Below are 15,820 nucleotides of genomic sequence, written 5' to 3' on the forward strand. Positions count from 1 at the left end.
GTATGCATCCCTAAAAAGGGGAGTTTTAAGGAGCGATTTAAAAGACTACAGACTGTCTGCTGTTCGGATGTTATCAGGGAGCTGGTTCCATAGGCATGGAGCAGCAGAGGAGAATGCTTGATCACCTACAGCACGGTGACAGTGCAGTTTTTGAGCACTTGAGCATAGTACTTTTAGATGCCTATCTTACATAAAGTGATTTAATTACATATAGCAAATATATAACAAGTAGTAATAATAATAAATAAATCCTGCATGGATAAAGGGGTCAGTTTCCATGCCAGACAAGCAACATTGGTGTATTACACTAAGTTTTAAATAATATGCAGGAGTCCCTGTTCCTTAAAAGTAGTGCTGGGCATCACAGGCATTACAGGCATCACAGGCACAGCCCCAGCTTCTTCTCCATTTCTGCACACAGGATATTTTTCTGGATCTTTAAGGACAGAGGAGAACCTTACATCAGTATCGCTGTGCTATATGATTGAAAATACTTTTTGCGCATTTACAGAGAATGCCCTGATAAAGTTTACCTTCCCAGAAGCAGTGAGTGGATAGCTGTTGACAAACACTACAAAATGTGGAATTTTGAAGTGAGATATCTGGAATAAATGAACAGGTATATGTCCTGTTAAAAATGCCTTCATGCCTTCTTTTGAGAATTTTTATTGTAATTTAGTATGAAAGTATGAAAGACTATAAAACAGTTGTTACTTGGGGTGGGCAATATGACAAAAAATGGTTATCATGATACTTGAAGACATTTTCACAATAAATGATACAAATCATGATATTTTGTTTTTGGTAATTCCAGTAGTGCCACATTTAAAAATAGTCAATCATCAATCACTTTTATTCAGTGTTTCACAAACTGTTTTCTCTGTAAGTTGGTCAGCTGTAATTAAGTACAGACGATATAACCATGTACTCAGAAAAACGTATTGTGATGATTTATCACGAGAATGATAAAATATTGTCATATTGCCCACCCTAGTTGTTACAATTACTTTTCATATCGTTAGCATACTCTGCAACCCCCAGCTTCATGTTAAAGTGTCTTCTTTGGTATGAAGACTAAAGATTTAAGGTGGAATTCCACCGTTTCCTTCCAAATTTCTTCAGAATTGAACCGTTGAGCTGTAAACAGAGTCATTCAGAGAGGTCTGATGTGAAATGCACTATTCTAGAGAAAGTTACTGAATCACAATTGTTGACAGTGGTGGTGAAATGTCTCTAAAAGCAACCTCACAGAAAGTTATTAAATGAAATGGTTACAAATGTACTTCCTGATGCCTGAGACATTGATTTATGATAGTTGTGAGAGAAAGTTTTGGCATGAAAATTTTTTTGGAAGCCATTCATGGCGCAGAGTTACATGCAGGGCCTTTGTAAATATATATTTTTTTTCAAATTTCAGATTTTTCAAATGTTAAATATTTTACCATTATCAGCTTTACATATAAATACTCAGTAGATTTATGTACGTTCACTGATCATTTTGGAAAGTAAATAAAATGGCGATATTTCTGTTACAGACATCATGACCCCTGGTTCCTATTACCACTATTATATCTACTCTAAATAACTTTGTTTACATCTTGATGGAATTAAACAGAAATTTGAAAAATTGGAGGAATTCCCTTTACATGTAAGGACTAATGAAATAATGATCAACAGTTCACATAATACATACTGACAATCTTTTTCCCATTTAAAGATCTAAAGTTCTGAAGTGCTGTTTGAGTGCTGAAGACTGCTGACATCATAACAAGGGGGTCAATTTATTTCATTAAAAAAAATGTAATACGTGAAATTATTCAAAAGTTACAAATAAAACGTTCATTTATTAAAAACATTTTGAAAAGCCAGATGTCCCTAACCTTTCGATAGGCATTGCAAGTAGCTAATACACCGATTAGCCATAACATTAAAATCCTTGTTTCTACAGTCCATTTTATCAGCTCCACTTACTATATAGGTGCATTTTGTAGTTCTGCAATTACAGACTGTAGTCCATCTGTTTCTCTGTGTACTTTGTTAGCCCCCTTTCACCCTGTTCTTCAATGGTCAGGACCCCCACAGGACCATCACAGAGCAGGTATTATTTGAATGGTGGATTCTCAGCACTGCAGTGACACTGACATGGTGGTGGTGTGTTAGTGTGTGTTGTGCTGGTCTGAGTAGATCAGACACAGCAATGCTGCTGGAGTTTTTAAACACCTCAGTGTCACTGCTGGACTGAGAATAGTCCCCCAACCAAAAATATCCAGCCAACAGCGTCCTGTGGGCAGCGTCCTGTGACCACCGATGAAGGACTAGAGGATGACCAGCACAAACTGTGCAGCAGATGAGCTATCGTCTCTGACGTTACATCTACAAGGTGGCTCATCAAGGTAAGAGCGTCTAACAGAATGGACAGTGAGTGGATACACTGTTTAAACATTTTAAAAAGTGTTGAATGGTGTCAATCTTGTTACCTGGCCTTTGCAGTACTCTCTAATCTCCTCCTCAGTGCAGTGTTCTCCCTCTGCTAGCTTAATACAAGCACAAACCTGCTCTCCCAACCGCTCATCTTTCACCCCAATCACCTACAGGGTTTGCACAGACAAAAAAACAGCACACAAAACTTTGAAGTACTTTCCTGTATACACATGAGTGCTAACTCCCTCCTTGACCTCCACACTGCTGCCCTCTTGTGGTGTAATGGAGCAACGACCAGGCTCACCTGTACTTCCTTCACTTTCGGATGTGTGTAGAGGAACTGCTCTATTTCAGCAGGGTAGATGTTCTCCCCACCACGGATGATCATGTCCTTTATGCGACCCTCGATGCGGCAGTACCCGAATCCATCCAGACTGGCAATATCACTGGTCAAGGCAAACCACACGCACAGAATCCTTGTACCATTCATGTAATATTTACATCCTAGCCTTGGGAGATAGAACGCAAACCCTTTTTGATATTGCTGATGAATGTTTCAGGAGTTTTCAATAAAATGATTATGGGGTTCTGTTCGCAGGTGCAATATCCATACTACGTCTGCCAATCAAGCTTCTAAACACTTGCCCAGAACGTTTCTTAGTACTGAACACATAGAAGCGGGTAAGCCAAGTAACATTCTTTAGATTTTTATATTGGGGTTTTACAGTGAATTACATCGTAAGTACTTTAATTCAACCTTGCGACATTCATAATGGAGTTATTTAACTAGCCTTTTAGCTAGCTATGCCTATCATTTAGCCTGCTAGCTAGCTGACCAGCCTAGTTCTAGTAAAGAAAATAAGTTGTTTTAACAAAAAACGGGTTCTTACTAAATCAGTACACTCGGTGCTCCATGCGAGCAGCATTATAGTCAAAGATTATTCCATTAACAGCACAAAAGTTTTTCACGATGTTGCGCAGTGATACAGTTCAGTTCAGTTGTTGTGAGGCGGTCATAGGCACGTGTATATCTGTATTTTACGGCTTCGAACGCGGCTCAGCCAATCAGATTTCAGGACCGGAACTATCCGTTTAACAAACCGGTTTTTCAAAACGCTCTTATTCACTTGGCTCCGTCACGTCCCCTCGGGTGAAGCCATGACGAGTGTGTTATCGCGAAATAACATCACGGCTGTGATTTGGTCGCGATAACACACGACCTCGAGCGTTCTATTGCTTTTATACAATAGTCAAATAAATAAAGTAAGAAATAAATAAACTGGGCCGTGAACGCGGCATTTAATATGGTTTAATGTTAGCAGTTCCTTCCGCCAAATTATAGTTCCTTAACCGGCAGCTGGTTGCTACGTCAGAGTAACGAGCTCCGCTCACTCTGCTGTAAGCCTCGCCTTTTGAAGTACGGGCTGAGCCATAAAACTGCCGCGATATCAAATTTAGCTCAGTGTTGTCATTTTTTGCTAGATCAGTATTAATGTTGTTTTGTTCCAGCCAGTCTGTAAAGCATTTTACAGCCCATTTTGTTTGACGAATGGTATTCAGTTAATGTCTGGCTAATTCCAGGTTGTTTAGGTGTTCTTCTGTCACAGCTGCCGACTGAAAAGCTTCCTCAGTGGTAATGACAGTTTGGGAATTTAGTGTAGTCTCATCTTCAGAGTCTGACCAAATCGGCTGTAGGTCAAAGGTAATTTTAAAACTATCCATTTTCTGTTTGTGCACAAAGTAAAAGTAAAAACGTTCAAATTGCTTGAGCGTCTCCCACAGCTGTCAAAATCGTTGCTTAGCAACGGCGTCTCAGCGGAGTGATACAGTGTTTGTGAAAAAAAACGTCATGGTATGGCCAGAGCCATGTAGAGAGAGACAGTCGCGTCAACGGAAGTTCAAAATGCTCGATGGTCACGTAATTCACGTAGACCACGGATAGTTCCAGGAAGTTCTTTGCGGGCTATTTAAACCCATAAACACTCAGCGACAGAACTGCGTCTTTTGGTACTTAGCAGTCAATAAATGCATCGATTTACAATATTTATATAGAAAACCAACATGTGTATGTAGTTACAACAATATAATATATTTAAAAGTAAAAATCGCCACTATTTGAGGATTAAACAGCTGTCGTTACTTACCTTGTTGACATGTTGGGTTAACATCAACATGGTTTCAAAGTGTGTCGTTGATTATTGAGTTTTAAATATTATAGATGTTAAGTTCTTAAACTTGTATGGTAGCTAAGATCAGTCATATCCTAATGTTTATTGATATACTTAGAGGGGGGGAAGGGAAGGAATGTTTCAAAATTGAGCTCAGATTAATTTTCTAACATAAATACATCTTTAATTAATGGTTGTTTCAGTAATCCCAATGCCTGGATAATCTTAATGACTACTGTAAACTCTATGACTTTCTGAAAGGACAGAAGGAGAAGAAGCCAAAGAAATTTGTTTGGCTTGCATATGCAAAAATCTGCTATTAAAAAGGGTACATTAAAACACATCACATCACATCCAGGCAGAACAGGACATAATAAACACATCTATTTATATTTTTTTGTACACATATAAATATATTTTATGTATCTTGCCTTTTTACCATGCATGTATTTACTGCAATGGATTCATTAAATAAAGCTATAACGAACTCAAACATGAATAGCCTGGCAGGCAGTTTGTCTGAGCCCTTTTCTCCATGTTGTCCTTGCATATAGTCCCCACCATGGTTTGCTCTGCTGCATGGAGATGCTTCAATCGCTCGGAGAAATGAGTGAAAATGTTTGGTTTCTCCACTGACACAGAGAGAAGAAAAACTGCTGGCTCAAGTCAGCAGGAACAATTACTAAATTACATACCATCACTAAAGACTACAACAATAACAATGTGACACTGCATACGTTTCACAAACAAAAGCCACACCACTGGGAAGCTTAATGTTTTGTTTATTAAAAATAAAGAACAGGTAAAGAATTGCAAAACCCAGGGAGCTGAGACTCAGGGTGCAGGGTGGGGGTGCTGTCTTATTGTAGGGAATCTCTAGGCTGAGTTGAATCCCCCCGTGGTTCTTGCCATTAATCCAAAATCAACTAAACTGCAACATAATGTACAGATAACAGTCAACAGAATCGCAAAGCCTGCAAACACTCAATTCATAAGTCTTATATTTGTTTACTCTTTAAAGTCTCCAATATGCGCTCTAAATCCATATCAATAGTGACGTATCATGAAAATAGCTTTCTTTTTATTGTGTAACTTGGATAATGGATATTGGATAATGATATTCTCATTTTACCTCCTCCACCACCACTCTACAAGCCCAATGTTATACTTAACTAATATTTAACTCCCACCCACCCCATGAAAAATCACGTTTAGAAGCCTTTTCTAAGATTCAACAACGGTGGATGAAATGACATTAAGAGCAGGGATTTTACAATTACTAGGCTGTTTATGGTTAACATTATGGGTTGCTAACTTTATTCAGTATCCTAGCCTCATCTGTTATCTGTTAATGTTCCTTAAATCTACTAATTTAGTAATTTAATCCACTGACACACTTTAATATACATGTTAATTTGATTCAGATGTGCTTATTATATACAAACTGATTCTTTAAATGTCTTACCCTTTTAAAGTGCATCACAACCAGTCTATTCTGCTGCAACTCGGCTGTGCTGCTAGTATTTGCTGCTAACGTCCGGGAACTATTGAGAGGCTCCATGATCCTCCATAACTGGAAAAAAACGGTCCATTGGAGTGAACGGAGTTGACGCAACTCTCTCTCTACATGGCTCTGGGTATGGCGAAATAACAGCACGGTTAGAACGCTTCTCAACCAATCAGCTTCCGTGGATGGAACTAACTGTTGTATAAACATACATATATGTATGTCTATGGATCGTTCCATTACGCCGTTAGCTCAAGTGAAGGGTGTTAGATGAGCCCTAGGAAGGGCAAAGGATTAAGTGAATACCAGTGTCAGAACTTCATTCGGAAATCATAGTGATCTGACGCATTTCCCTTCTCACCAAAAAATAATGGCGGCAAAGAAGCCATTTATCAACAGCATATATATCCAATCAAATGATATGAAAAACAGCACATAAATCAAATGATATGAAAAATATATATGCTAATACGATTTTGGATCACTCCTACGCAAAATATTACCAGTCTGGCTCATCTTTTTTGTGCCCTTTAGCATGGATGAAGCCCAGTGTAATGAAAATCTCACCCTGTCTTGTACCAGCCATCGTCCGAGATGCTCTTGCATGTTTTGTCAGGCTCATTCCAGTAGCCCCGCATGACACAGTAGCCTCTAATGAGCAACTCTCCGGTTTGGCCCAGAGGAAGCAGCTTCCCAGATGATGGCTCCACCACCTTAGCCTGCCAAATAGTTTCAGTGTCCACCTGAGTATGTTCATATTCAGTAGTAATGTTACACAGAGCAGCAGAAGAATTTACAGGCTAGTATGGTGGACGATCTCACAGATTTTTATATAATGGCTCATACATATACTGCTCAACAAACGTATGGTGACGTAGCATATCAAAATGTTTTTTATATATGTTTTCTTTTAACATATTAAAGAGAAATCTGTTCAGATATTGCCTTTTCTCTTGTGAAAACAGCAAAACTGAAGGAAAAACTGGGTTACGTCAGCACCTTGGAGCTGTTTAAACCACACTTGGGGCAAATGAAAATGTGGAGCAAATTAAAACATGTTCTTTTAACAAAAGCAACCAAATCATTTCTTAGGCAAACGCTGCCATTCAGTAGAACATGCTTTAGGTTTTGACAATCTTTGCATTTTTTTTTTAATTAATTAGAAAGTAAAATACTTTTGACAGGCACAATATGTGTGGGGAAAAAAACAAGACTGAAGAGAACTTCTCAGTGAAGTGAGAAACACCTCAGTATGGTTCATGATGCACCCAACCGTCTCAGTCTTAAGCTCTTGCCCATCCAAAGGGAACTGCAGAAAGGTTATTGGACTGTTTTCTGTGGTTCCATAAGCCACCTGAGAATTGAGAGATGGAGACGAGAGCTCTGTTACACAAACGTTTGAATGTGCTACAATTATTAACAGCATGACAGGCAAACACCTACCGTCATCCCTTTAACGTTCATGATGCTTCTTACTCTTTTCATGAGTTCAGTGGGACATGAAGATCCACCCACAATACCTGACATTTAAAAATAAAACGTTTTGCTAAGGCAGTGCTTTTCTAACTCATCAGTAAAATGTTTTGCATTTTATAAAAGATTCAGTTCGTTTAACCCGCTTAGGTCCCTTGTGGCATTTTAGATATCCTATTCTGACATCTAGTTTAATTAATGCTCATTCAACATCAATAGAACAACATCAACAACGGAAAATGTCAGAATGGTACAGTGAATTGATTGTAAACATAATTTAATAGCTAAATCATGTATTGCACAACGATAGCAATAACTGTAGATCTCCAATTCTTAACATTAAAAAGGTCATAAATGAAGGTTTACTACAGATGGATGTCTCACCTGTCTCCACAGAGGATAAATCATACTTCCCAAAATTAGGCTGACTCAGCAAGTCAATGTACATTGTAGGAGTGCCATAGATGACCGTGCATCTGAAACAAAGAGCATCATCCAGAATAAAATGTGCAGTCATTTCATATACATGACCTTTAAGTCTAAATCTTACATTAATCCATTTTCACAGTAGCCATAAAATGCTATTTCCACCTGTTCTGGTAAATAAATAGCACTCCAACTGTATTGGAATGTCTGCAAATTCAGTTGTACCTTTCTTTCTGAATAGCCTCCAAGTTTGCTTGTCCATCATACACAGCCGAAGGAAACACCAAGGTGATGCCATGTACAGCCATGCACACACCCCCCAAAACAGAGCCAAAGCAGTGGTACATGGGAACAGGAACACACACTCGAACGTTTGGCTGAGGAGAGAAGTGTCAGATGATGAGGTCTATTCTCACGTGCATCTATATTTCTTCTACTGTGCTGATCTTGAGAAATGCATAGATAGTTTACCAAGGAATATTGCTGCTAAGATTATGAATTATTTTGTAAAGAATTTGTTAGGATGTCTTACTCTCAAGCTGTAACCCATGCGCAACCCGACAAAATAAGCATTGTTTACAATGTTGTGGTGAGACAGAGTGACACCTTTTGGGTTCCCTGTTGTACCCTGTGATAGGACAACAGAGAGATGCAATTACACTAGTGATCACAGATTCTATTCTGAATTGCAACTAAACCAGCTATATGGCATATAAGCACATCACATAATGTGTACAAGCTGTACAGTACTGTGCAAATGTCAGAGACCACTACTCATTTATTTAATTTCCAGTCAAAATAGCCATTAAATACTAGTTATTAATTTTTCAAGATACATTTCTGAGGAAATTAGATCATCTTTGATATAAAGGAAAAAATCAAGGTCTTCTCCTGCTTTATATCTGAAAAAGGAGGAGATGGGTCTGAAAGGATGTTTAGATGTTAAGATGCTGTTACTAAGGCAAAAAAATTGACAAAAAAGAAGAGAATTTGCTAATCAAACTAAGAAGCTGCTGGTGTTCTCAGAACAATGGACTGACCATGCCAAAGCCCAGAACTCCACCTCACTGGATGGCTTAGGGATTATTTGAATCATTAGAATCAGAAAATGCAACCAACTTATTTTGGGACTGAACTTTTAGGATGTGGAAAAATATCCCTGCAGATTTCTTTGAAAAACTGAATGCTATAGTAAAAGCAAAGTGTAAGCGTAACAAACATTGAAAAGAATGACTGACCCTGAGATCAGCACTAGGTAATAGAACAGTACACTCAGTAAACACGTATCTCTTTTACAGAAGAATGCTACTGCTATGTAGCATTCACAGAAGTTAGTATGTGTAAAAGTCTTGACAGACTCTTTAATCCCTTAAAATCCCAGGCTTATTACACACTAAGGTTTATTATTCAGTAACTACAGGGACTTCAATGCAAACTGGCTGAGCTGTTCTTAGGTTATAGAATTGTGTAATAACAGTTTGGGCCTGCAGGCAGGCCCTGGCCATGTGAGCGGTTAAATATGCAAAGCAGAATTGTGAACAATTTCCAACAAAGGCTATATTTTTCTGCCCAACATGTCGAATACAAATTGATATTTACATACTAAATTTCAGGGCTTAGTCTGAAGCAAACAGACAAAATACCGATGTGAACTGAATGTTGATGGGGTCATCAAAGCTTAGTATCCTCTGTAAACTGTCCAGCTGCTGGTAGTGCTGACTCTCAGCTGCCTGCATCACATCATCCACATGTAGCATGCCAGGCTGCCTGCCTTCTGTCACTATCACCATGCGCAGATCTGGCAACCTACACATTCATTATGGTACATTTAATCAAAAACAACACTAACATGGTTTTCCAAGTCTGTCAATGTATAATTCATCAAGACAGCTACAACGTTGATGGTCTTAGCTTTTCTTTACCTTTATCCTTATGCTATCACAAATGTCTCTCAAACTAAATGGTATCATATAATACAATGTAAGGATGGGTCACAATCACAATATTTAATTTTTCTGAGGTTGGCAAACACATTAAAACAGACAAATAGCATAATAAGTAAAACAACATACACAATGGGCTGACATGCAGTCGGATACTTGTTGCTATACAGTATATGCAGTCAATATACACTGGCTGTTGTTGTTTACAGGCTCTTTGTAATTGGGCTAAATCTGTCTTTTTTGTATTATAGATATAATTGTTCTAGAGTTACTGACAATATTCATGACAATGTATCACAATAATGCTAACGTTGTCCCATCACTCACTTAAGCCTGTTTAAAGTCTGTAATGTAATGGCCATGTTGTTCATTAGTTTGCTGTGTTTCCTTTCTGATGTACACTCTTCAAAAAGATGGTTCTTCAAAGGTCCTTTGGTAAAAGGAATGGTTCTATTTAGAATGATGAGTTCTTTATAGAACCATTTCATGCTTAAATGGTTCTTTGTATGGTGAAATGGGGGAGGGAGAATGTGTTTTATATGGTTCTATACAAAACTATTCGAAAATGTAGCACCAAAAAAGGTTCTTCTATTGTTACAAGCTAGATATTATCACAACAAAAGCACCTTTTTTGATGCTATAGATTACCATAAATAACACATTCTCCATCAACCTGAAGAACCATTTTGCCAGGCAAAGAACTATTTAAGCATAAAATGGCTCTATACATCTATTAAACATGACGGTTCTTCAAGGATTCCTCAGTAAAGAAAATGGGTCTATATAAAGCCTTGAACATTCAAAGAACCCATGATTAAAGGGTTCTTTGCATCATAAAAGGGTTCTTCAGTTGATGGTGAATGTACTGTAGATGGTTCTATACAGAGCCTTTTTGAAAAGGATTCTATATCCCATCAAAATGGTTCTTCTATTGTTAGAAGCTTGTTACAATAGAAGAACCCTTTTTGGTGCTAGGTGTCCATGGTTGCATATAAAGAAGCAATTTCTTAAGAATTTGTGAAGAACCATTATTTTTAAGTTTGCACTCTTAAAAATCATGGTTCTTTAAGGGTTCTATGGTAAATATAATGGCCCTATATAGAACGATGAACACTCAAAGAACCCTTTGCATGATTAAAAGGTTCTTTGCATTGCTAAATGGCTCTTCCAATTCATGGAGAATGTGCTGTAGATGGTCCTATATAGAACCTTTTTGAAAAGAATTCTATATAGCACCAAAAAAGGTTAATCTATAGTTTTGATGTCAAGCCTGTAACAATAGAAGAACCCTTTTGGTACCATTTAGCACCCTTTTCAAAAAGGTTCTAAATCCCCATTGGCAAAAAAGTTGGGACGCTGTGCAGAATGTAAATAAAAATAGAATGCAATGATGTGCAAATCATGTAAACCATTTTAAAGGAAAATACTACAAAGACAACATATCAAATGTTGAAACTGAGAAATTTTATTGTTTTTTTGAAAAATATATGCCCATTTTAAATTTGATGCCAACAACAGGTTCCAAAAAAGTTGGGACAGGGGCATGTTTACCTCTGTGTTTCAACACCTCTTCTGTTAACAACACTCTGTAAGTTTGGGAACTGAGGAAACCAACTGCTGTAGTTCTGAAAGTGAAATGTTTTCCCTTTCTGGTTGATATAGGATTTTAGCTGCTCAACAGTTCAGCATCTCTTTTGTTGTATTTTTCATTTAATTTCATTTCATAATGTGCCAAATGTTCTCAGTGGGTCACTGTCTGGACTGCAGGCAGGCCAGTTTAGCACCTGGACTCTGTTAATACGGAGCCATGCTGTTGTAATTAATGCCACCCTATACCATCATAAATACTGGCTTTTGAACTGTGCACTGATAACAAATAAAGAGTGGTCTTTATCTTGAAGGACACAGTGTCCATGATTTCCAAAAAGAATTTCAAATGTTGATTTGTTGGACCACAGGACACTTTTCCACTTCCCCTCAGTCCATTTTAAATGAGCTTGGGCCCAGAGAAGGTGGCAGCATTTCTGGATCCTGTTTATGTACGGGTTCTTCTTTGCATTTTAGAGGTTTAACTTGCATTTCTGGATGCAGTGATTTCCACTACAGAATCATGTCAAATATTTTTAATAAACAATAAAATTTCTCAGTTTCAACATTTGATATGTTGTTTTTGTAGTATTTTCAATTAAATGTAGGGTTTAAATGATTTGCACATCATTGTATTTTGTTTTATTTACATTTTGCACAGTGTCCCAACTGTTTTGGAAATGGTGCTGTATATAGAAACATAGAAAACACATCAATCTGAAGAGGCCTTTCGTGATGCATGTTCATTTTCTTTTAAATGTGCGCAGAATTCATGGCTCTAAATAGAACCATTCCCTTTACTAAAGAACCCTTGAAAACCATCTTTTTCAAGAGTGTAGTGATGCTGTACCTCAAGCTTTTAATTATTCCAGAGGCTGCAGTGTTGAGCTCTGGGCAGATTTTTCTCAGTATGTCACAGAACCTCTGACTCTTCGACTGAGTGGGACACACTACTGCGTTACACTGGACCTGCACACAAGCGTTTCAGAAGAAATGACCCAAACTGAAAGACCTAAGAGTGAAATTAAATGTAAATGGATCGATATTTTTTTCATGCTATGATCCAGATTAAAATTCACCATCAACAGTGTTGCATCCACAGATTAAAATGATTATATGAGCAATTATAAAATCGATCAGTTCTAAAAAGCGAACTGCATTATGTGATCAACTTTAAACATCTGCAGTAGAATTTGCAGTTGCACAAAAAAATTCATGCACCTTTCTCAGGGCGAACTCCAACTCTGTGAGTTGATAAGCTGGGTTCAAAGACACCTACAAAGAGCTTCTGGTTAACGTCCATCTTTCCACAAGTCTGCATTAAATTCTACTGAAGGAATATTCTTCATGAAAACTTTCTGTGCTCACCAAAATGATGCCAGCCTTTGCTGTGGCAAACTGGAACAGAATCCATTCATATATGTTTGGACACCACAAACCGAGCCTGTCGCCCTTCTTCAAGCCGAGGGCAACAAGTCCTGCTGCCAGTTGATCAACCTACGTAAAGATGTAGAATGACACACACCACATGACATGAGACGTGGTGTGTGGAGTCAATACAACTTGAATAATATCATTTCAATGGATTATGGTACAATTATGCTCCCTGACTGAAGGCACTGAGATGTACCCTTGATGGTCCCACCACAGAGGGGTACTGCCCCAGGGCCAATTTCGTACCTTTTGTTCTGAGAGTGTACAGTTGCGCAGTGCATCAAAAGTTACTATAATGTTCAATACTAGTGTAAACTCCAAAATCATAGAAGCAAATTCATTCATATATTTGGATACAGTGTCCTATCCAACAAACATGGGGCGCTCAGACAATGACAAATATTTTAAATTTTCTCCCACTATCATTTTGGTATCAAGCTTTGTAATAGCCCACTTTGTATCAGTATGACTGACAAAATTCTAGGATTGTGACCAGAAACGGCCATTATTAACAGGCTAGTGGGGCTAAGTCCTCCCTCTCTTTAAAAAAAAGGCATCAAAATAAGGTTTCACTTGTTTTACTTGCCATTACCATTAGCAAACTGATTATTTTGGACTTCTATGGATTCAAGAACAACAGCATCAGCAAAAAAAAAACTCATAAGAAAATAAGAAAAATAAGATTTGACCAAGACAGGGCTGATATACATCAAGCCCAAGCTGTAGACTCATGTAGCCTCTCTGTGATTCTGTGAAGTGATGTGTTACACAAAGTGAAACACCCCTAGGGCTTTTATTCACTTGGGCTCATTTGTTTAAGCCCACAATGCCTAGCTCTGACCTCCGGCAGTCTGCAGGCTAGCACAGACAACCAGATAAAGAATGCAATGATAGCATGAACCTACGTCCTGCTGGAACTGAGAGAATGTTTTTTGGATGTTGTCCTGAAGAAAGACCACTGCATCCCTGTCAGGCCATTTGGCTGCTGTTGTCTGCAATGCCTCGCCCACAGTTAGAGGGAGGAGAGATACAGTTGAAGTGCCGTGAACATAACTGTTTGTCAAAGAAGGAATGCAGGGTGGACTGTCAACGTGAAGTGATCTGAGCGAGAGAATATAAAACACAATGATACCGCACAGCTTATTGCATACGACACGGTGAGAACTTCAGCATTCAACATGTGGTCTGGGTGTCAGTTGCCCAGAAAAAACATTGCCTTTATAAATTAACATACAACCATTTCATTATGATGAAAACCCATTATCTCAACCCAAAGCACGTTTAGAAATAATTTGTAGTAAGCATCACATCAGAAGTGAGCAGTACATTTATTCAGGTCCAGTTCAAGCATACTTGTGATGAAGGTGATATATTTTTCACTGTTACACTTCATTTACATTTAGGTCCTAATTCTTTTTTGTGTTTTACTCCATTCTGTTCAGTTGGTGACAGAATCTTGACTGCTTTGCTCTCACCTGTCTGTTTTATTTTAGTCAAAAAAAAGAACCCCAAAAAAGAAAAGAATGGCAAGTAACAAACTTCTGATAGGTGCCACTGCAGTTCTGTAAGGAAATCAGTACTTTTCTTTAACTTGATACTTTCTACTCATGTTGTCATTATGAGGCTACCCTACCCACAGCTGCATCATATTAAAATGAGCACACATACCTACAGTACTTTATTTTCTCACTCTTCTGGTTCCAAGGCTTCCCAAGACTTATTTTCAATAATTCAGTGTAATAGCCACAGCACCTCAATAACTTCTCTGCATGGTACGCTGCCATTGCCATCTTTTCACTCAGCCTGCCGCTTGATTCATGGTACACCTTTCCACCAAACCTTTATAAGCGTGTCCTAGAGTGCCCCTCCTCCAAAAAGGTTTGACTACTGCGCCCAAGACTCCAACACCATCCCACCAGAGTCTAATCGATTCTCAAACGTGAACTATGCACTCGCAAAATATTTCCCTATTTGTAAAAGCTTCCCTGTCATTTTTGAAACAAAGCACAGGCCAATCTGGGGAAGAAAAAGTGCACCTTTCACATTAGCTCGTCATTTTAATATTACATATACGTGTATTCACTGCACTGTTGTCTCTACATGGTTTTATATATTTTGCAGTGTGACAGTATGACCTGATTTGTGTGGAGTTCGGGTTAATATTATTTGTCTCCACAGCCCTGTATGCGCTCTTTCATACTAACTCTGACAGAACCGACCACCTGCACTCATAAACACACTCCCCTCCACTACACGGCCAGTGTTCTAACAGTTTGTCCTACCCATCGAGCATTTCAATATATAGTGCAGTAACGTACTCGATTAAACGCTTTATTGTGTTTTTAATGTAAACTCAGCACAGACTCCGCTTAATATTACTCCATCACATCGTATCTGACAGTAAAACCGCCCTACTGCTTCGTGCTGGCGCCAAATCACTCTATTTAAATCTCCATGGTAACAGCGACGTCTCTGATTGGCGGAGCTCGCTTTAGGATGTATGGGTAATGTATTTCTTTACGATTAATGAGGGAATAAAACGCAGTTTTCGAAAACAAAGTTGAAACCAGACTGATTCATGACCATAACTGGAGCATATAACATCATCTTACTTACGCCTATATTGGCTGGATAAAATATAATGGGTAAAAATCAAAATCCCTACGGCAATTATGAAGGGGATGTTTTACCTCTGGAACCAGACTGGTCAGGGCTGCGTGTAGCCACGACAAAGCTATAAATAATATGTTCAAATAAATGTTCAAACTAGCGACCAGTGCCCATGTCCCATAATTTTAATGCATATATGTTTACATCCACATGAACAGCATTACAGAGAAACAGAGCATTTACTTTAAAAA

At 38.3% G+C, this 15,820-nt stretch overlaps 1 protein-coding gene across 2 annotated transcripts; it reads right to left on the bottom strand.

Annotated features, from left to right (window-relative positions):
* Positions 1–342: 342 nt before the first annotated feature.
* On the bottom strand, positions 343–14,757 carry LOC118821836 (medium-chain acyl-CoA ligase ACSF2, mitochondrial-like). 2 transcript variants are annotated; one of them, XM_036590571.1, is made up of 16 exons: positions 14,628–14,757; positions 13,865–14,060; positions 12,894–13,022; positions 12,747–12,800; positions 12,376–12,494; positions 9,639–9,801; positions 8,528–8,623; positions 8,221–8,372; positions 7,954–8,045; positions 7,540–7,616; positions 7,343–7,450; positions 6,664–6,815; positions 2,726–2,867; positions 2,478–2,588; positions 534–602; positions 343–436 (listed from the first exon to the last, which is right to left on the bottom strand). In XM_036590571.1, the coding sequence occupies exons 1-16, from the start codon at positions 14,747–14,749 to the stop codon at positions 380–382; spliced, it is 1,839 nt and encodes a 612-aa protein (XP_036446464.1). In that variant the 5' UTR covers positions 14,750–14,757; the 3' UTR covers positions 343–379. The 2 variants fall into 2 exon arrangements, with proteins under 2 accessions (XP_036446464.1, XP_036446465.1); XM_036590572.1 differs by lacking the exons at positions 343–436; positions 534–602; positions 2,478–2,588; positions 2,726–2,867 and adding an exon at positions 6,036–6,162.
* Between the last annotated feature and the right edge of the window lie 1,063 nt (positions 14,758–15,820).

This window comes from Colossoma macropomum, unplaced genomic scaffold, assembly GCF_904425465.1.
Source record: "Colossoma macropomum unplaced genomic scaffold, Colossoma_macropomum, whole genome shotgun sequence".
Lineage (NCBI taxonomy): Eukaryota > Metazoa > Chordata > Actinopteri > Characiformes > Serrasalmidae > Colossoma > Colossoma macropomum.